General features: G+C 35.3%; 1 protein-coding gene across 1 annotated transcript in view; it reads right to left on the reverse strand.

Annotated features, from left to right (window-relative positions):
• Window positions 1–24255, reverse strand: part of LOC110458782 — a 70859-nt gene that overhangs the window by 10585 nt on the left and 36019 nt on the right. Inside the window, exons 14-18 of the mRNA XM_021510690.1 lie at window positions 23769–23849; window positions 22762–22812; window positions 19026–19049; window positions 13673–13777; window positions 5752–5817 (exon numbers count right to left, since the gene is read on the reverse strand). Coding sequence (XP_021366365.1) covers window positions 5752–5817; window positions 13673–13777; window positions 19026–19049; window positions 22762–22812; window positions 23769–23849 — 327 coding nt within the window. The remainder of the gene's footprint in view (window positions 1–5751; window positions 5818–13672; window positions 13778–19025; window positions 19050–22761; window positions 22813–23768; window positions 23850–24255) is intronic.

Below are 24255 nucleotides of genomic sequence, written 5' to 3' on the forward strand. Positions count from 1 at the left end.
AGAAGAAGTCGTTTGAAGTTTTTGACATATTTGACCCCTGTGACCTTGAAAACAGGTCAAGGTCATTTTCGTTCTCAAACTTTGTAGGGCTCCTACCAACGAAGCTTTCAGCCAAATATCATGACTCTAGGCCTGTCCGTTCTTCAGAAGAAGTTGTTTAAAGGAAAAGTTGACGGACGAGGACGGACGACGGACGCAGCGCCACGGCATAAGCTCACTTAGCACTTCGTGCCAGGTGAGCTAATAACTACACCCAGATGATTAAGTTAAGGAAATTGTTTTAGATTTTTACTTGAATTATTTACTTTGAACTTGTTTTTAATGATCAATTCTTTTTCTTTGCCCACCTTGCAAAAACACCATTTCTTTATTAGCTATTAGTTAAATACCAAGTTGTTCAAAATTGATCAGCTTAACAAACCCCTTTAAATTTTTCATCACTATTATATAAAACGATGAATACTTGTATGCATATTTTTGCTTTCCTTCCTCCAAATGATGAACTTAAACCCCTAGACATACCAATTTAGTTATGAATTCTATTTTTTTGCAAAATATATTAAAAGCTCACATTAACATCTCGTCAGGTTTATATCAGACATCAAATAACTAAACTCCAATTACTGTTAATGGATATCTGTATTTAACCCTTTCAATCCTAGGTAAATTTAGTCGACTCTACCATACATTTATCTGGATGAGTCCATTGTGGTCTACAGTGGTGAGAGGGTTAACCGATTTATTAGAATGAACTATTTTTTGTTGAAGATGGTTGTCACACTATATAGCACATATATTCTTACGTTAAATTTCCTGTAATATAACTCTAAAAAAAATGGTTAGTCTAGAAACAAGTACAGGAACAATGGAAACATTATTCTCTTGTACATCATTTTCTTTGTTGTAAGTTTCACAGCCTTGTACATCATTTTCTTTGTTGTAAGTTTCACAGTCTTGTACATCATTTTCTTTGTTGTAAGTTTCACAGTCTCGTATAAAAACAATCTACTAAGCTATTACTGACTTAATTTTAAGATTTCATATTTTTCTTTGAATTATTGGAAATTCTTTGTCAATTTCCTTTATAAAAATAAATTCCTTATTGAAACTAGTGTTATTAATTAAAAACAATGACACATAAAAACCTTGTTATCATGTGTCACTCTCTAACGAATAGAATGTTTGTACTATAAAAGAAATGGGAAAGATAGGAAAGTAAGTGAGGCAGCAAACAAAAGGCATCAAATTTTTACTATGCATGGACGTCCAAAGCAAACTTTGAAATACAAATATAAGACTCTTAAGGTTCAGAGTATGACCTTTAACCAACAGAGATCAGTGACAGACCAGTCACGGGTATGACCTTTAACCAACAGAGATCAGTGACAGGGTATGACCTTTAACCAACAGAGATCAGTGACAGAGTATGACCTTTAACCAACAGAGATCAGTGACAGAGGATGACCTTTAACCTACAGAGATCAGTGACAGAGGATGACCTTTAACCTACAGAGATCAGTGACAGAGTATTACCTTTAACCAACAGATATCAGTGACAGAGTATGACCTTTAACCTACAGAGACCAGTGACAGAGTATGACCTTTAACCTACAGAGACCAGTGACAGAGTATGACCTTTAACCAACAGAGATGAGTGACAGAGTATGACCTTTAACCAACAGAGATGAGTGACAGAGTATGACCTTTAACCAACAGAGATGAGTGACAGAGTATGACCTTTAACCTACAGAGATCAGTGACAGAGTATGACCTTTAACAAACAGAGATCAGTGACAGAGTATGACCTTTAACATACAGAGATCAGTGACAGAGTATGACCTTTAACATACAGAGATCAGTGACAGAGTATGACCTTTAACCGACAGAGATCAGTGACAGAGTATGACCTTTAACCGACAGAGATCAGTGACAGAGTATGACCTTTAACCGACAGAGATCAGTGACAGAGTATGACCTTTAACCGACAGAGATCAGTGACAGAGTATGACCTTTAACCGACAGAGATCAGTGACAGAGTATGACCTTTAACCGACAGAGATCAGTGACAGAGTATGACCTTTAACCTGCAGAGATCAGTGACAGAGTATGACCTTTAACCTACAGAGATCAGTGACAGTGTATGACCTTTAACCAACAGAGATCAGTGACAGAGGATGACCTTTAACCAACAGATATCAGTGACAGAGTATGACCTTTAACCTACAGAGATCAGTGACAGGGTATGACCTTTAACCAACAGAGATCAGTGACAGACCAGTCACGGGTATGACCTTTAACCAACAGAGATCAGTGACAGAGGATGACCTTTAACCTACAGAGATCAGTGACAGAGTATTACCTTTAACCAACAGAGATCAGTGACAGAGTATGGCCTTTAACCAACAGAGATCAGTGACAGAGTATGCCCTTTAACCAACAGAGATCAGTGACAGAGTATGACCTTTAACAAACAGAGATCAGTGACAGAGTATGACCTTTAACATACAGAGATCAGTGACAGAGTATGACCTTTAACCAGCAGAGATCAGTGACAGAGTATGACCTTTAACCTGCAGAGATCAGTGACAGAGTATGACCTTTAACCTGCAGAGATCAGTGACAGAGTATGACCTTTAACCTGCAGAGATCAGTGACAGAGTATGACCTTTAACCTGCAGAGATCAGTGACAGAGTATGACCTTTAACCTACAGAGACCAGTGACAGAGTATGACCTTTAACCTACAGAGATCAGTGACAGAGAATGACCTTTAACCAACAGAGATCAGTGACAGAGGATGACCTTTAACCTACAGAGATCAGTGACAGAGGATGACCTTTAACCTACAGAGATCAGTGACAGAGTATGACCTTTAACCTACAGAGATCAGTGACAGAGTATGACCTTTAACCTGCAGAGATCAGTGACAGAGTATGACCTTTAACCAGCAGAGATCAGTGACAGAGTATGACCTTTAACCAACAGAGGTCAGTGACAGAGTATGACCTTTAACCAACAGAGGTCAGTGACAGAGTATGACCTTTAACCAACAGAGATGAGTGACAGAGTATGACCTTTAACCAACAGAGATGAGTGACAGAGTATGACCTTTAACCTACAGAGATCAGTGACAGAGGATGACCTTTAACCTACAGAGATCAGTGACAGAGGATGACCTTTAACCTACAGAGATCAGTGACAGAGGATGACCTTTAACCTACAGAGATCAGTGACAGAGAATGACCTTTAACCAACAGAGATCAGTGACAGAGGATGACCTTTAACCTACAGAGATCAGTGACAGAGAATGACCTTTAACCAACAGAGATCAGTGACAGAGCATGACCTTTAACCAACAGAGATCAGTGACAGAGGATGACCTTTAACCAACAGAGATCAGTGACAGAGGATGACCTTTAACCTACAGAGATCAGTGACAGAGGATGACCTTTAACCTACAGAGATCAGTGACAGAGTATTACCTTTAACCAACAGATATCAGTGACAGAGTATGACCTTTAACCTACAGAGATCAGTGACAGAGTATTACCTTTAACCAACAGAGATCAGTGACAGAGTATGACGTTTAACCAACAGAGATCAGTGACAGAGTATGACCTTTAACCTGCAGAGATCAGTGACAGAGTATGACCTTTAACCAACAGAGATCCGTGACAGAGTATGACCTTTAACCAACAGAGATCCGTGACAGAGTATGACCTTTAACCAACAGAGATCAATGACAGAGTATGACCTTTAACCAACAGAGATCAGTGATAGAGTATGACCTTTAACCAACAGAGATCAGTGACAGAGGATGACCTTTAACCTACAGAGATCAGTGACAGAGTATTACCTTTAACCAACAGAGATCAGTGACAGAGTATGACCTTTAACATACAGAGATCAGTGACAGAGTATGACCTTTAACCAGCAGAGATCAGTGACAGAGTATGACCTTTAACCAACAGAGATCAGTGACATCTGTCTCAGTCTATCAGTTCAGGGAGACCTACAGCAATTGCAAAACTAGAGAAACTGTGTAAAAACTCGTAAAAAGATATCTGGAAGAGAAACTCTTAAAAAGATATTTGGAAGAGAAACTCGTTAAAAGATATCTGGAAGAGAAATTTAAAGAAGAATTCCAGGGGAAAAATCAAATTACAAATTCCTTTCTTCATGCACATCTGTAAATGATTTAATTTCAATGCACCAAGTTACAGAAAAATCCAACTAACAGTAAATGAGGCGTTTCACTTACAAGGTTCTGGAGAAGAATTGGTAGTTTCAAGGGCCATAACTCCAGGAACAAAATTCAATTAACAAATTCTTTTCTTCATTTACATCAACATACAATGTAATTAAAATTTATAGCTTCAAGGACCAAAACTCCATAAAAAAAAATATTGAATCGCAAATTCCTTTTTTCCTGCACGTCTAAATCATGTACTTTCACTGTGTCAAGTTACAAAAAAAATAACATATGTTTTAGGAGGAGTTGCACTTAAAACGGTCATAGACTTACAGACGGACGAACATTTATTGAGAGGTATAGTCAAATTAGGGTTCTTAAATCTTTGTTAGGAACTGAGAAAAGCAATGAATATCAAAGTATTAAAACAAGGAAGGAGGGAATACAGAAAAGGGATTGGAGTTTGAAAAATAGGAAATGGAGGGAAAGATAGATAAGATGGGAGAGAGGAAAATGAAATTGGTGGGTAGAAGAAAGAAGTGTATAATAAGGGTATGGTAGTGGAAGAAGTCGGGAATAGAGGCAAAAAAGGAAAACGCAGAGATGGAAGGTGGGGGGTTGAGAGGGAAGTGGTGGAGATAAGTGACAAATGTGGTATTGGGGAAGGTTGGGGAAGTGGCGGAGAGAAGTGACAAATCGGGTATTGGGGAAGGTGGGGAAGTGGTGGAGAGAAGTGACAAATCGGGTATTGGGGAAGGTGGGGAAGTGGTGGAGAGAAGTGACAAATCGGGTATTGGGGAAGGTGGGGAAGTGGTGGAGAGAAGTGACAAATCGGGTATTGGGGAAGATGTGAGTAAGTGGGGGAGTGGCAAGAAGTCGGGAGTTGAAGGAAAACGGGAATGGTGGCGAGAAGTGAAAATTTGTGAAAGGGAAAAGTGTGGGGAAGTCGGGAAGTGTGAATAGTAGGTGGGAGAAGAAAGAGAGGATGGGAGTAATAGAAGGGAAAGGGGAAAGAGTAAGGAGACAAGGGTGTGTGAGGGAAGGAGTGACGAATTAGAGGTAGTGTAAATTAATCGTAGGAAAGTGGGAAGCTGAGTAGGAGGCAGTGAGTAGAGCAGGATGGATGTAACTGGTAAAACAGCTTTCTACAAATAATAAAAACTTCCCCTGCAACTGAGACTGACATCTCACCTTCAATATTCTGGCTTTCATTCCCCTGTACAAAAATCAGGCCTTTGATTTTGGAGACTTTACGTATATTTTATTAACCTCTGAAAATCGTGTGTCAGTCTTATCACCTTTGATCCAAAATAACATTATTTTGTCCAAGAAAAGCCTGCAAAACATATTAAAACAAATAACTAACGAATAAAACGAACTCAATATGATCAACAATTAACAATGTACCCAACCCATAGATCCCTGTGTGTTGTTTGACCAGAAGGGTCAAGATATTGGCGCTAGTCTGGTCCCATTTGATTTACAAACAACATTGACGTGTCGTGCCTGGTCACAATCAAGGGTTCAGATTTGTGCCATTATCTGTCCCTGTATTCATACCCGCTGTTCCTAGGACCGAGGCAGACTTTGCTCGCGCCATTACTGGGATCACGTTTTCGTCTAAACCTACAGTCAACAGAACATAGGACAGCACATCAATCATCAAACTGATACAAACGTGATATAAACACACACACACACATTCTTCAATTAAAGAATAAAATTTAAAAAAAAAAAAAAAAATATGAATGAAATTTCAACTTGATACAAACATATAGTGTGACTTATGTACAGTTTAAATTTCTGATCAAAAGCAAAAAAATACATTGCAAAATTCTTTTTTACCATCTACTGATAAATATTTGTTTAAAAATCAACATTGGTATAATAATGGATATTCAAAAAGAGAATTGTGAATATAATGAATATTCAAGATGAAAGCATTTTAAAAAAGTATCCTGAATAAAAAAGTCACTTTTACGGAAATCTGCTTTATCGAAAAATTAGTTTTTTTTAATTGGTATACCGTGCATACTAGTAGACAACCAGTCTAAAAGATTTATCAAAAGATTATATATTAATAGCTATATAAATTGTTTCAGCTACTGTTTAGCCAATTATAACTAATAATTAGTTATGACGCATGACTGATTATTTCATTGATAGTCTGGGAAAACTCATCCTCGATATTCCAGGGCGATTGTTCACTTACGCTCTTTGCATCCCTGACTGAAGGCAGGAAGACAGCTATTTAATTAGTATCATTTAAAACCGACTGACCAATCGCTAGCCTGATAATTGTCCAGTAAACTGTATTGTTATGCTGTCATGCAGTTCTTTTGATGTACATCAAAGGATCAAACTAGTCTTCTCGTATCATCCAAACTGTGGCAGGTATAGAGCCTTCAATTTTTTCATTACATATTCCATGAGTGCAGAGAGCATACCATATTTTACTGATAATAAACCTATGCCTGGTAATAAGCCCATCCCCCACTTTTCCTTACTTTCCGTGCAGAGGGCGGGTGCCCATTAAGGCCATAATAAATTAATTGCTAGATTCTCATCCAAATTCTTTTCAAAATTGGGGCGGGGGGGCGAATTTTATTTTTTATTTTTTATTTTTCCTAAAATTTGAAATGGTTGCAAATGTGTTAGAATAGTGCAATAAAGGCGCATGTTCAGTGTACATTTATCTTTATTTTTTGTTAATAACAACTTTGAGTATGCAGTATACACATTGAACACCATTTCACTGTTCAGTCCACATATATATCTGTACTAACTTTTGGTATGAATACACACCACATTACTTTTTCACATATCGTCCTCTTTTAATTACAGTGACCTTGTCATTGTTGCTTTCGAAAATCCCGACATTAAAATTGTAAATGCGTCGGATTTCGCAATGGCAGTTGCCGACTGCTCTTCTGTATCAGCATCAATATTAAATTCTAAATAAGCTCCGAGGTACGACACCACTTCCCCCACCGTACATGCGCCATCACACTGGGTCAGTTCCACTTTCGATTTACCGGCCGACACAACGGCCCTGTTACCACACTCGACGGGCGCAGATTTGTCAATTGTTCCTTCGGCTAATTCATGAAAGACTTGCATTAATGTTTTAGTATCGGCTACTGAACACCCATACCAATCTTTAAGAACGGCAAGTTGCCGTTTCAGCTTTAGAATTACAAAAACCATACTTGCAGACGACGAGTTTTCTACAACCGGAAATTGATAATATAAAACTAATTTTTGAAGCGGAAAACGGGAAAAAAATCCGGATTTTGTATTTTCGTTTTTTTTTTCGCAAATAAAAAAAATTGGGGCGGGGCCTCAAAGAGGGGGCGGGCGGGGATGAGAATCTAGCAAATAATTTATTATGGCCTAATAAACCCATCACGCTTTATTCAAGTTCGTAGGCATCAAAAAAAATCTTTACATTGTTGTACATCGCGCAATAAATGTTAAGCTAACCAGCAAGATGTGTCGGAACACTTCCCAGTGCTTCAAGGACAGGAACTTTGAATCCCATCAGTACTGTGTTGATACGGTACCAAAAATCGACCATTTGCAACATCAAAGAGAAATGTGGCAGGCTGGTGACATATTAATGAGGTAAGTGAGCATGTTTTACCCTTAAGTATCGAAGATGAGTAAATCCCCAATCAAGTTTCTCTATTTAAAAAAAAAAAAAAAAAAAAAAAAAAAGAAAAGTGGTCATCAGTTTAAGGAGGAGAAAGTTGCAACTATTCTCATTGGGAATTATAGTCTTATACATACCAAGTATATAACAAGAGGCCCAGAGGGCCTGTATCGCTCACCTGAATATGTTTAAAATAATAATTTGTATGAAATAAAGGTATAGCACTCCATGGTAGGTGCTGTAAGTACATATAAAATTTCAGAAAGATCTATCCAGTACTTGAGATATAGCGAGAACAAACTTCAAACAGAGCCCCACCCCTATGCCCCTAGGGGGGTCATATCCACCAATTATACAAAATTGAGTCACCATGGCCCAAGGATGCTCCAGACTAAATTAGGATAAAATCCCTTTATCCCTATGATAGAAGAAGGATTTTAAAGGTTTTACCTCTATTTCCCCTATTGGGCCCCGCCTCTCTGCCTCCAGGGGTGTTAGACAGTCTGTTTATACAAAATTGGTTACCCTTCACCCAAGGATGCTTAATACCAAATTTGGACAAAATCCTGTCATTCGTACAGAAGAAGGTATTTCAAGAATTTGCTATGTTTCACCTATTTAGCCCCTCCTTTCAGCCCCCAGGGGGGCCACACTCACTGTTTATACGAAATTGAGTCCCTTTTGCCCAAGGATGCTCTAGACTAAATTAGGATAAAATCCCTTAATCCCTATGGTAGAAGGATTATAAAGGTTTTACTTCTATTTCCCCTATTGTGCCCCGCTCCTCAGGTCCTAGGGGGGTCACACCCACTGTTTATACAAAATTGGTTCCCCTTTAACCAAGGATGCTCCACACCAAATATGGACCAAATCCTTTCATTCCTACAGAAGAAGAAGGATTTTAAAGAATATTTTGCTATGTTTCCCCTATTGGGGTTACCCCTCAGGCCCCTGGATGGCCAGACCCATGGTTTATACAAAATTGGTTCCCCTTCACCCAAGGATGCTTCATACCAAATATGGAACAAATCCTTTCATTCCTACAGAAGAAGAAGGATTTTAAAGAATTTGCTATATTTGCCTTATTGGGCCCAGCCTCTCAGCCCCCAGGAGGGCAGACCCACCGTTTATACAAAATGTATTCCCCTTTACCCAAGGATGCTTCACACCAAATATAGACCAAATCCTTACATTCCTACAGAAGAAGAAGGATTTTAAAGAATTTGCTATATTTGCCTTATTGGGCCCAGCCCCTCAGCCCCCAGGAGGGCCAGACCCACCGTTTATACAAAATGTATTCCCCTTTACCCAAGGATGCTTCACACCAAATATAGACCAAATCCTTTCATTCCTACAGAAGAAGAAGGATTTTAAAGTATAATTTGCTATGTTTCCCCTATTGAGCCCCGCCTCTCAGGCCCCTGGCAGGCCAGACCCACGGTTTATACAAAATTGGTTCCCCTTCACCCAAGGATGCTTCAGACCAAATATGGAACAAATCTTTTCATTCCTTCAGAAGAAGAAGGATTTTAAAGAATTTGCTATATTTCCCCTATTGGGCCCCACCCCTCGACCCCAAGGAGGGCCAGACCCAACATTTATACAAAATTTGTTCCCTTTCTCCCAAAGATGCTTCTGACCAAATATGGAACAAATCCTTTCATTCCTACAGAAGAAGGATTTTAAAGAATTTGCTATATTCCCCCTATTGGGTCCCGCCCCTCAGTCCCCTGGGGGACCAGACCCACAATTTTGAGTCCCCTTGGCCCAAGGATGCTCCAGACTAAATTAGGATAAAATCCCTTAATCCCTAGGATTTTAAATGTGTTACCTCTATTTCCCCTATTGGGCCCCGCCCCTCTGCCCCCCGGGGGGGGCACACCCACCGTGTTACCTCTATTTCCCCTATTGGGCCCCGCCCCTCTGCCCCCCGGGGGGGGGGGGGGGGCACACCCACCATTTATACAAAATTGAGTCCCTTGGCCTAAGGATGCTCCAGACCAAATTTGGTCAAAATCTGCTTGGCCGTTCAGGACAAGTAGCGTTTTAAAGGAAAAGTTGATGGACGGACGACGGACGCTGCGGTATGGCATAAGCTCACCATGGTCCTTCGGACCAGGTGAGCTAAAAATCAACAATCTCACTTTTTAATTATAATAATAGTACTGGTACGTTTGCAACAGAAAATTATCCTTTTAAAAGCAGACATTTAACATAGGACTGACATTGAACTCTCCTCTTGTCATTTTGTTATTCACATTGAACTCTCCTCTTGTCATTTTGTTATTCACAAAGTATGGTTGTTTTCTTTCTAGAAAACATTTATGTAATGTATAGTAATGCCGGAAAAGACACTTTCCAACATTTCGTTACAGTTTTAGGTAGTGGTACGGGGATCCTTAATAAGACACCTGCTGTAAGACACAATCTGACACTAATAAACATATCATGTTTTCAAGGGTCAAACAAAGGGAAATATTATACTGGGTTGGATGTTGCGGTATCTGTGCTGTGGCATTCAAGTGAGGTGGCACTATTAATGATACCGTTGGAAGTACGGTCCCACTACAAACAGAACACAATATATCTCCAGCACACACGTAGGCATTCATACATAGGGAGATATTAGCCAGGTGGCGTAGGACTAGTAGTTAGCGCCTAATAAGACAGCTACTGCGAATTCCTCAAAATTGTATTGATTAATGTATATGCTAATTGTATTCATTGTATTAAATTGTATATCTATGTACTGTAAAGAGCTTTAGAGTGGCTTATGCTAGCTAGATAGGGCGCTATGTCAAATGTTGTACATTTTATTTTTATTTATCTTACCGAATCTAATGCCTCTTAGGACCAACTTCAAGCACACAAAAGCTGATCTATCATGATAAGTTTTGAATGGTTGCCCTTGTATACATAACTATACTGTTTTATCATTATGTTTTTGACAACAAAAAGTCCAGATAATAATGAGATTAAAAATATATATCAATATAGCGATCAATGAATAAATAAAAAAATAGAAATAATGGGAAAAAAATCAATCACCGAATCAAGTAAAATGAACTGAACCTTTGACCGATTTTTGAGCAGAGGCCCTGACACTAAAATAACTCTAATGGAAACCCAGACAGTATTTGATAACTATATTCTGGAAATCAGAAAAGTAAAATTTAACTATTTATAGAAGCCCAGACAGTAAATTTAATAACTATTTTGAAAGTCAAGAGAGTAAAATTGTAATTATTTATGGAAGCTCAACAGCAAATTTGATAACTATTTTGGAAGTCAGGAGAGTAAAATTGTAATTATTTATGGAAGCTCAACAGCAAATTTGATAACTATTTTGAAAGTCAAGAGAGTAAAATTGTAATTATTTATGGAAGCTCAACAGAAAATTTGATAGGTATGACATATATATATACAGTTTTGATTTTTTGCATTGTCATTTTTCACTCTTTTAAATAAAATATACAAATTTGAACAATATGGGTTTTTTAAGTTTCAAGACTTAATACACTTGTACTGTAAGACTTTAATTACTTTTGTATTTAATTTGTCAATTTCATCACAAACATCAAAAAAATATGATAGTTGAATTATTATTAACCTCTTTAAATAATGATAATTTTTCAAACACGGAAAGCACTATGCCTGTATGATGACTCTAATGGTGGAAAAATACGGGAAATTCTAATGTAAAAACAATCAAAAGCCAAGGGGTTAGAGCTGTACTGTATGGAGCATGAACACAACAGTGGACATCTGAAGTAAAACATACATTATAAACAAATTACTCACAAGTGTTTTTGCAAATATTTCAAAAATGAATAAATATAGTGCATTTAAACACATTAATAAAATTATGACGTTTAAGCATGTTTAAGTAAAAACACTGTACAACGCCTCAGCATGTTTAAGTAGAAGCACTGTACAACGCCTCAGCATGTTTGTAAGTGAAAATATCAGCTGTATACACTTATCACATGCATTGTATAATGTTATTGCACCATAAGATTTTCACACGTGCCCAAGTTTCATGTATTCAGAATAGGATTCATCAGTTTGATATGAATTATAAAGACTAAGTTGTTTTGAACACAAACAGTAAATGAAAACTTGTTTTGCAAGCTTTCAAAAACGTCTACTTCCTTTGTCTTAAGAATTGCACTCTTTGCTTGAAGGGTACAGACGGTTTTAAAAGCTCGTACTCTTTGATCGATGAAGAAAACAGACGTTTTTGAAAGCTCGAAAAACAAGTTTTCAATTCATGTTTGTGTTCAAAACAAACTTAGTTTTTATCAAAGTTTCATGTCTTTATAAAATTCAAAAAAGAAGACAAGACAACATCTGAATTAAATTTAACTTGATTAAAGGTACTGATACTTCCCATTTGATGTATGGTGTCTGGTCATCTCTTCTTTTGATTTTGATTACTCCTACGTCTAGACTAATTAATTCCTTGAAGGAAAGCCCAATACAACATTTGATAGCATTCTTCATCAATTTCAAGGATTACATTTACTTCTGTTCTCTGCCTATGGAATATGTCATGACAGAATCAAAGTGATGTGCCATGGTGTTAGCTATTTGATTGGTTTCAGGTAAGCGAACCTGACCAATCGCTAGGATCACACCTGTCCTTTGAAGATTACAGAGGAGCGACACTTGACTTCTAAGCCAGGAAGTTTTACCGCTATACTGTCGCACGATTCTGTTGATGTACATCAAAGGATCAAACAATTCTACTGGCGTCATCCATAAGGATATTGTCATGCCATATTCCAGAGGTGCAGAGAATGTTAGTAAGCATATAACCCCTGGAGTATTGTAGATGATGTCAAGGTCAAAGAAATACAAAAACTTCTAATTTTTCAATAGAGGATGAGTGAATATGGACAAGTTTACACTTAATAACCTGCTCTGTTCCTGCATTGTTCTATTAAATCATACGGAAATGCAGTCATGATGCTTTTTCCCCCACAAATAATGGTTACCCAGGTTATATGTTACTAAGGAAACCATTGCTTACAAGTTTAACCCTTTTACACCTGTGTAGGTTAGTAGACTATACATTACTTTGATGTGAATGAGTCTATTATGGTCAACAGCGGTAGAAGGAGGTTTAAAGACTGAAAATAAAAGCAACTTCTAGTTCTTCAAAAACAGGATTAGAAAAGACACCTAGTTAAAGCTTGAAGTAAAACAAATCAAAGGGCAGATAACTCTTTTAAACCCTTCAGCTGGCGAAAGAAATGTACAATATTCTACAAGCATTTTCTACACTACTAAACTAAGTTAGGTATGCAATCTTTTGTTATTCAGTTTTTAGTTTCAAAACAAATCTGTGCTTTTTTTAGAAACTAAACCTCTTCAGTATATATATATATATATACTCTGTTGATTGCCTAATACAACACATCAAATATCTCGTCAGATATCTCCAAATTCAACAAAAATCAAATTTTGTTTTTTACATTTATTGTATTTCAAACAAACTTCAAAACTACTTCGGAAATGAAATTCCATTTTATATTTATAAAAGGAATCTTTCTATTGTATGACAAACATACTTATATCACTTTTTTGATATTTTTTTTATATTTAAATTTAAGTTAATATTGTTGGCTTCTAAAGTGTAGAACATACTGCAAAAAACGTATGAACTGCTGTTTTTTCCTCAAAAACCAACAAGCTGAATTGCAAAAGATTCCAAACCGACAAAAGGATAACTATACGGACTAAAAGAATTACAACAATTATCTACTTGCACTAATATACGACAAAGGCAGACAACACAGGGGACAAGGGGAGATAAGTCAGGATTACCTTTAAGGCCTTCAGTTCCGAGGCAAAATATACTTGACCATGATCGTCGATGGTGGTCACTGGCTAAAGGAAGGTGGACAGTCAGATAGTGGCGTTCTATCAAAGCTGTAACAACAAAACGTGCACACTACAGTACGACTGGGTCACCAAACAACAATACAACCAGAAACTAGTCCACAAAACTCTTCTTCTACACTTAATTCTTCATAAAATCCTTTAATTCGGTAAATATCTCATGGGGAGGAGGCTGTGGGTGTATGGATACTTAAGGATTAACTTGAATATATTTTTCATGTTATGGAGATATAACACACAAAAACGGAGTGTACTCTAAATAAACCGCGAAATATATTCAAGTTTATCCTTATAATTTAATCTACTATACACAATCCCTGTGGAAATACACTTTTATTGATGGACTCTTTTCTCTTAGAAATTATTGCGCTGCTGTATCAGCCAATAAAAAGCGACGTTACAAACGGCGACATCATTTTTTTACGTTATGGGCTGATAACATAAATTTTTAAGCCAATGAAAATGCTTGTTACAAGCAAGATTAAATTATCAAGTGATAACCAATAATTTGAAGATATAACTGGATACAGTTTAATACTTTATACAGCATCGCATCAAAATCCAACACTTTGTCCATTCTATCATATAAAATTTCTATTTCATTCTATAAAAGCATGTACCCCTAAGACTGTTATCACATGATGAAGTCACAGTCGTAGTCCTGGGGAATAGCAGGCTATTGTTCTGTAGCTAGTAAAACATGAAAATCGAGATGTTGATTCCTTGTCTATTCTTTGTGATAACATAATACGATAGATTTATTCTTTGTGGTAACGTATTACGATTGATTTATTCTTTGTGGTAACGTAATACGATACATTTATTCTTTGTGGTAATGTAATACGATAGATTTATTCTTTGTGATAAGGTAACACGATAGATTTATTCTTTGTGGTAACGTAATACGATACATTTATTCTTTGTGGTAACGTAATACGATAGATTTATTCTTTGTGGTAACATAATACGATAGATTTATTCTTTGTGGTAACGTAATACGATAGATTTATTCTTTGTGGTAACGTAATACGATACATTTATTCTTTGTGATAATATAATACGATAGATTTATTCTTTGTGATAACGTAACACGATAGATTTATTCTTTGTGGTAACGTAATACGATACATTTATTCTTTGTGGTAACGTAATACGATAGATTTATTCTTTGTGGTAACATAATACGATAGATTTATTCTTTGTGGTAACGTAATACGACACATTTATTCTTTGTGGTAACGTAATACGATAGATTTATTCTTTTTGGTAACGTAATACGATACATTTATTCTTTGTGGTAACGTAATACGATAGATTTATTCTTTTTGGTAACGTAATACGATACATTTATTCTTTGTGGTAATGTAATACGATAGATTTATTCTTTGTGATAAGGTAACACGATAGATTTATTCTTTGTGGTAACGTAACACGATAGATTTTTTCTTTGTGATAATATAATACGATAGATTTATTCTTTGTGGTAACGTATTACGATACATTTATTCTTTGCAGTCACATAATACGATAGATTTATTCTTTGTGGTAACATATTACGATACATTTATTCTTTGTGGTCACATAATACGATAGATTTATTCTTTGTGATAACATAATACGATAGATTTATTCTTTGTGATAACGTATTACGATTGATTTATTCTTTGTGGTAACATAATATGATAGATTTATTCTTTGTGGTAACGTAATACGATAGATTTATTCTTTGTGGTAACGTAATACGATAGATTTATTCTTTGTGATAACATAACACGATAGATTTATTCTTTGTGATAACGTAATACGATAGATTTATTCTTTGTGGTAACATATTACGATAGATTTATTCTTTGTGGTCACATAATATGATAGATTTATTCTTTGTGGTCACATAATACGATAGATTTATTCTTTGTGATAACATAAACGATATATTTATTCTTTGTGATAACATAATACGATATATTTATTCTTTGTGATAACATAATACGATATATTAATTCTTTGTGATAACATAACACGATAGATTTGTTAGAGTTTATGTACTTCTTGTTTTGAATTGAAATTTAATAGTTAATGATATTGCTAAGAGAATGTACCATATATAGTTCAGAATGAGTTTGTTTTTTGTTTTGTTAACCCTTTCACCATTGTAAACCATCATGGACTCAACCAGATCAAAGCATGGAAGAGTTTACTGAAGTTAAATAGGGTTGAAAGGGTTAAACGGACCATCAACAAACATGGTTATCTAGGGCATGGATACTCTTGTTTCAGTACAAACCAAAGAAACTGTGAACAAGCTCAAAGATACACCACCTGCTTGCGCTTAAAAGTTTGTGGAGCAGAAATTAATGTTTCAAGGGCCATAACTCAAAGAAAAATAATTGAATCACAAATTTCTTTCTTCGTGCACATATACATGTGATTTACTTTCACTGTGCCAAGTAACAACAAGGGTACCCCGAAAGCATAATACGCCCGTCATACATGCAATGAGCAGTTGTCTGTATGGTTTTACATAAAGGGCCATAACTCCATACATAACAGTTGAACAATGGTGGTTATCAAACCGAGCTATCATGGCAATGAACCTTCCTATGAAGTTTAAAGTTAATCCGTTAAAAATCTTTTGGCAATTGAATAAAGAGACATAACTCCATAAATTACTGTCCGATATTTACAGTAATCGATCCGGTCCGAGCTATTATGATAATGAACCTGCCTATGAAGTTTGAAGTTTTTCTGTTGAAAAGTACTCAAGATATCGATCCGACACCGTTCGCATCCGCCTGCTCACGTGATAACATAAAATGTCCAGTCCAACAAACCAACAAGGAGGTGTTGCACTTACAATGTCTGTTGAGCAGGAAATTCAAATTTTAAGGGGCTCTAGAAAAATAGTGGTATCACAAATTTCCTTTCCTGTGCACATCTACATGCAATGTAGTTTCACAGTGTCAAGTTACAAAAAATCTGATTTCAAATAACCTCCAAACCTTGTTGTGGGGAGGGGGCGTTATGATAGATTTTGATATCATTATGCACATGTAATTACCCAGCATAACATTAAAATCACCTAAATTAGTACTTTTACATATGTGTGACCGACACTCCTGTACCTAAATACACCAATACTATAAAACACACAATCCTGTATTAAACCCTATGTATCTCCCTACTGTACAACATCTAGCATAATGTGCAAACACTCCAAAAGAAATCACATGTATGGATTGCAGTGGCAATATGAGGTGGACACATTCCTATAAAAAGTGTAATGTACACAAATTCCGTCTTTGCGTATTGCAGAGTTATCTTCTCTTGGGGGCAGGTATTGATTGTTACGTCATAGGTTTGTGCGAGAAAATTACGTCATTTTCTCAAAAATTGATGACATTACTCTCACAAACATGTGACGTAACAATCAATACCTGCTCCCAAGAGAAGATAACTCTGCAATACGCAAAGACGGAATACATCAACATGCAGGATCTAATGAAGTCCTGGTAACCCATTAACCTTGATGTCCAGCAACAGTAGCGGGACTGTGAGACATCCTTGCCAACTCTTCCTATTTAGGAGGGAGAATCCCAATTTCGGAGCCTTTTATTTATTGTTTTTAACCAGTGAATTTGCTAAACTTTTCCTTTATTCTAGGATTTAATCAATTCATCTGAAAGAACAACTAAAAATATGTAATTGTACAGGGTTATTTTGTCTCTTCGGGGTATATACACACACTTCATTTGTTTTTATTTTGAGAATGGCTAATCTCCCCATGGAAATTTCAAAAAGTTGGCATGTATGTTTATATAGATGGATAGTTTTTTCCACAACAGTATATTTGATCGACAATTACCAATTTGTCCTCAAAACATTGGTTGAATGATTTTACCAATGCAATAAGTGGTTGATAGAACAGTGAGGCTGGAGTATGTATTAAAAGGACTCTGTGTGGTTTTGACATCTTTTTGGCCCACAAAGTCATCGAAATTCAAAAACTTTTGATAATGCATTCAAAACACTGTTTCCTTAAATTTGAATACTTTGTGTTTTAATCATGGTTGATATTGGTAACAAATTGAAATTTGCATATATTAGGAAAAATATTGTACAGATTTTCCCTTGAGAATATGTCAACAATGGTTATATATTTTCAGAAAAAATACATAGTTAGCTCAAGTATATACACTATGGTTTCTGAGAAAAAAGCTGTGGAAAAACTTGCGTTCAACATTTACTAAATTACGCAAAATTGAATTGGTTACCATGACTATTAAAACTGACCACACAAATGAGTATTTTCATGCTTGGTAAGTGTTCAAAATTTTAAAAACAATTTTTTTTTTTAATTTATTAAAAGTTATGAATATTTATTAAATAAAAGGCTAAAAAGATGCATAACATACCTAGTCCCTTAATTATCTAATTATAGGGATTGATGATTTTTCAGTGAAAATCTAATTATAGGGATTTATGATTTTTCAGTGAAAATCTAATTATAGGGATTGATGATTTTTCAGTGAAAATCTAATTATAGGGATTGATAATTTTTCAGTGAAAATCTAATTATAGGGATTGATGATTTTTCAGTGAAAATCTAATTATAGGGATTTATGATTTTTCAGTGAAAATTTTTAAGAAATTCCATTAAACAAATAATTATCATGAAACAATTAATACAATAACAACATCAAGAATTTTTTACGATACTTCTTGTTCAAAAAAGCATAAAACTGCTTTTTTGTTCTACTTTGGAACATGCATACATTTGTGCCTTATATTATCATCATTAACAATTTTGGAACAATAAATGGGTAATTATCATATCACAGTAAAGGTTTTTGAGAGTGACATAAATTACCCTCTCAATACAGGACAAACCATATCTTGGAGCTCTCTGGCAATTTGATATATTATTTATTTTAAAATGTCAGATTTGTTCAAAACAAATCATAGTAACTATATATATACAGTCAGAAGAAACTGATTTTGTTTTATATTAAATATCTACAAAGAAAAGTAACATTTTTTTTCTTGGTTTCAAAAATATCAATGATTTAAATATATTCTTGTTCCAGCTATTTACACTGTGCAATTAGAAAACTATCATTTAAAAAAAAAAATGATTAAAATATTACTGTAGTTTAAAGCAACTGTGAATGTGAAATAAATAATGATCCTCAACTGAAATAATAACAAAATTAAAAAAAAAAACAACAACAAAAAACATGGAATAAATAAAAATAAAACAAGCACTTTAAGGTAGTCTTACTTTTTGGTTCTATAAAGTCTTCAACTGGGGACAAAAATTGAATTCCAAATTCAGCAACTTTTTTTTTATTAAATTCTCATATTTAAAAAAATTACAAAATAAAATAAAATAACTTTTTTTAGATTTTTTTCTCTCCAGAAAATACAAAAAACAGAAGTTATATACCATACATTTTGAGAATACTGTATTTTTAGTTCAATTTGATAATGAGAATCATAAGTTAGTGTATACGTGCATGTATGTTTATCATAAACATATATATACATATATATTTAATATTTTGGCTAAAGAAAATAGAGTAGACAAATAAATTATCCTATTTTTAGAGTTATCTACAAGTACTTCATGTAGACGACAGAAATCTAGACAATAAAGTAATCTAAAACACAACAACATCAGGGAATAATAAAACACAAGGTCTTCTGTATCTTAAATGAGAGGACAGGACCGATTTATACAAAGTGTGCAAGGGTTATGGCATTTCCAGCAGACAACACTTCAAGGTCAAGGGTGCCACTGCATCAGTTTAAACAGGAAGAAGTGTTCCACTCAAGAGGGGTTTTTTTTACTTGCAGTATTCTCCTTTCTTTATAGAAGATGAAGCCACCAAAAGGAGTTACTTCCCCTACCACAGGAGTAATTTTCCTACAAAAGGTGTTACTTCCCCTACAAAAAGGAGTTACTTCCCATACCGAAGAGTTACTTCCTCTACAACAGAAGTTACTTCCCCTACAACAGGAGTTACTTCCCCTACCACAGGAGTTACTGATTTTACTGATTCACCCTACCAGATAATTAACTTCCCCAACCAGAGGAGTTGCTTCCCCTACTAGAGGAGTAAATTTCCCTACCAAAAGGGATTACTTCCCCTACAACAGAAGTTACTTCCCATACACCAGGAGTTACTTCCCCTACCACATGAGTAACTGATTTTACTGATTCACTCTACCAGATAATTAACTTCCCCTACCAGAGGAGTTGCTTCCCCTACCAGAGGAATTACTTTCCCCTTCCAGAGGAGTTACTTCCCCTACCAGAGGAGTTACTTTCCCCTTCCAGAGGAGTAACTTCCCCTACCAGAGGAGTTACTTCCCCTACCGGAGGAGTTACTTCCCCTACCAGAGGAGTTACTTCCCTTACCAGAGGAGTTACTTTCCCCTTCCAGAGGAGTTGCTTCCCCTACTAGAGGAGTAAATTTCCCTACCAAAAGGGATTACTTCCCCTAAAATAGGAGTTTCTTCCCCTACCAAGTTTAGTCTATTACACTTGGGGCCAATACATTGAACACAAACTTTTGTGCTGTACATTTATAACTCCTGGATTAAACATTGGTAAAATGTTAAGGAGGGAAGGGAATTCAATGAACAGAGACAAAGAGGGCCACCAGCAGCAGTCATTGTTATGACCCCATTTATACACATTCACCCCAAAATCACCTACATATTCAAACTGGACTTGCCCAGTCTTTAATTTGATAAGGCTCTTATGTGACTTTAGGAGTGAATGAGTTAACATTCACTACAGGGGCGAAATGGGTTAACATGTTACCCATCCATCCCCTGACTGCCTGCAGTATAAGAGAGCAATTGGGCGAAAAGTTTCTATGGTTTTTGACAGCTGATTTTACCAATTCGCCCCACTGTGGCTTGGTTTTTTCCAGCAGTTTCGAGTTGAGATACTGGTCATTTACACTCTTTGCTTGACATAAGTAAACAGACGTTATCAAAAGCTCGTAAAATAGGTTTCCCTGTTTGAGTTCAAAACAAACTTAACTTTTAAGGATATATTTATTTTGAAAAATGATCTAAAATTTCTGTTATAAACAATATTTTGTTACAAATTACAATGCAGAACATTTAAGAATTTTTATAGCATGGTTTTCAAAACCAACAAATCGATTTGACTCTACACAAAAGTGCAAACTATGTATGTGTTGTTAATATCAACTCAACATTGATCAGCCATGCTTTTATATCTGCTCACAGAGAGTCTGTTTTCAAATCAACTAGTGTTATGAATGTTTCATCATCTTTACATAACCCAGATGGATGCGTGCAGAGGGTCTTAACTCATTCAATCCTGAAGACACATTTGAACTCTTTCATTTCAAAGGTTGGAATAGTCCAATATGAAATTTCAGGGGTGAATGATTTAGTTAATGTGGGAGGAAACCGAATTGATCCAAGATGACCTTGTAGTGAATTTTGGGGAGAGATATCAACAACAATGTGACGTCTCTGCGCGGTGTTATACACACATCACATTTCCCTACAGCCTTTAAACCTTTAATCGGGGAGTTGAACCACGGCCATTTGGATGAAGAGCGCTTGTCTTAATTATCCGCTGCGCCCCCCAACCACCCAAAATTCAGATTGAATTGATTTGAATAGTACCATGAAAATACATTTCTTGAATTAAATACTGAACACATTTCATGCCACAGCATTCCAAAAGCTTAACAGCATGCCAATTGTCACGCAAAACTGTATGCTAGTAGACATGTCTGACTGCAAGCCAGTCCATTCACACGCCATACCGATTAGACATCTCGTAAGCATAGGAATGCTACAAGATATGAATAAAAATTGTTAAAATTAATAATTGACAATTTTCTATAAATGGTAACAATGACCTTTTCCTTGACCTTTGAACCCTGAAATACAAACTCATTCTAGGTATTTTCTAACTTTATAACTGTGTATATTGAATTTGATCAAAATCTGGCTAGAAATTAAATCACTTCAAACGAAATGAAACTAAATCTGGATGAGTTGCTATACGACAATAAAAAATACATAAACAAAACAAAATAACAGTGCTGTGCATTAAAAAAAAGAAAATAAACAAGGCAGACAACTAGACAGATATATAAATATCTTTTATCATGCTTCGCGGTGGAGGAGAAAGAAGCTCACAATAACTCTACAGTGAAACCTGTGTATCCATATGTTACCGTTTAGCGGTTATATTTCGCGGGGGTTTAATTTCGCTAGATTCAGCATCGGTAGTGGTACAGGAATCCTTAAGAAAAACAGTTTATGACAGTGGTATAAGGACCCTTAAGGACACAGGAAATTCTACAGTAATAACATGCATCTACTTTAAGGAAGACACCAATGTTAGTTATAGAAGAAACCTATAAATATACTAAATGGGGGTAAATGTATTAGATAATAATAATTACCGTATTTATCCAGCAATAATCCTATGATTGGTATCAAGCCTACAAATATATATTGCAATTAGGAAGAAATGCCAAAAAATTGTTAGCCTTGTGGGTTTATTAAAGGATGAATACGGTAATTTCTTTAAAGGGAGATAAACTCTACAAAAAATCATTTTAAAAGTATAGCATATATCCCTAAGTCCAAATAAAGCAGTTACTTTGACAACAATTGAAATTAGGATTTAAATTTGGAAGAAATTTGGGCAATCGCTGAAAATAAGATTTAAATCTAAGACATGATCCTTAAGCCAGAATAACAAAAAAAAATCTTTGCTGTTTAAATGTTTTTAAATACAAGTTTTCTTAAACTGTTACCTGCTGAATCACAAGTTTCAACTGTAGATATGTGTTAGTTACATACAAAGCAAAATTTCTAACAGCAAAGAACGGTAGTACTAGATTTAACTCATTCACCCCTGAAGACACATTTGAACTCATCCAATTCAAAGGTCGGTATAGTTCATTATGAAATTTCAGGGGTGATGAGTTAATACATCAAATCAAACTCACTGGGGTACATGATGCAAGCCATCTCATCGTAGCTGTGGTTACCTAGGTGATCTAACACACAGAAGGAAATACTAGATCTAGAATATCAATTAAACAAGTGACATAGAAACTGAAAACATAACAACTTAATATCAAAGTGCGATTGTAATTGTACTGTTGTTTACTTCAATACATTGCAAAGTGTCAAAAATGGTGCCATGTTGAAAGAATTAACAAAAATAAATAAAAAAATTGGGACAGGTAAGATTTTTATTTCTACATCAGAACTTTGGATGTTGCAATTGAACTTGAATTACTGTATTGAATAATATTTTAACATTCCGAATGGTGCATTAAATTTACATTTAAAGGCTTAGATTAATATGGATGGAGATGGAGCATTTTAGATTTAAACAGAGATTAATTGTTTAAAACTTAGGAGAGAAAATCAAATAGGAGAGACGCAAAAAAGTAAGGTTGTTAAAAAAAAACACAATCACATTTCAAAAAAACAACTTTTTGGTTATAGTAATACATGCTTTTTCATGAAGACAGTTGTGGTGGTTCGTAACAGTGCACCACTTAACAAGCATGCCACGTACAGTTGTTAAATCCTTGTTAACTAATACAAGGCAATTTCAATAGTTAAAATAAATCATCAACAGACACAATTTTTAACAAAAAGAATCAACTGTTTGTTTTTTCAAAATAAACGGATTGCTGACATTTTAGCCAGAAACTAATTCTACTGACTTTCAATTTTATCAAACAGTTTCAATTTTTCTTTTTAAAGATTAGAACTATGCCATTACTGCGGAAAAAACACAAGAAATAAAACAAGAAAAGGCAACAAGATTATTTGAGAATTATAGGTTTACAAAAGTTCATTAACTAATTTCTAGCATGGAAACATGACCCAAAATTAATTCTGGAATATCTAGAAGTAGTACCAAAAATATGTTGGAAAAATAAAGGGAGATCACTCTTTTATAAAATATTTATAAGGGAGGTAATTCATATATACTAACCACTGTGTTCCTTAACTTCCGGATGTTTGTCCTCCAGACTACGACTTCGCTTCTCCTCAAAACTTTGGGAACGCATAGGCTCTGTAACAGAAACAAAGTAAAATTATAAATCTACAAAACTTGATTAGGAATTTGTCAATATTTCATGATGAATTTAAAGATGTGACTGTAGACACTAAGTTATAAAGATATTTAATGTAGATTTAGTGTCACTGACAAGCCTACACATTGTGTGCAAGATTCTGAGCTTGTTTTCTAGTTGAATGGGTATAACTTTTAATTCAACTGATTTTGTAGGCATTTTTAGAGACTTGTACCCAAATATCCTTTCCATGTTAAGTTTCTTTTTAATTTAGTTATTTCAATAAGAGTTTCTTGTCAAGTTACAATTAATTAAGACATTGAGTACAAAACTTGAGATTCATCATGAAAATGGTTTAAAGTTCGTTGGCAACTTTTTTGTTTCCCAAAAAAGTCATAAATATAA

This window comes from Mizuhopecten yessoensis, unplaced genomic scaffold (assembly GCF_002113885.1).
Source record: "Mizuhopecten yessoensis strain PY_sf001 unplaced genomic scaffold, ASM211388v2 scaffold9767, whole genome shotgun sequence".
Classification (NCBI taxonomy): domain Eukaryota; kingdom Metazoa; phylum Mollusca; class Bivalvia; order Pectinida; family Pectinidae; genus Mizuhopecten; species Mizuhopecten yessoensis.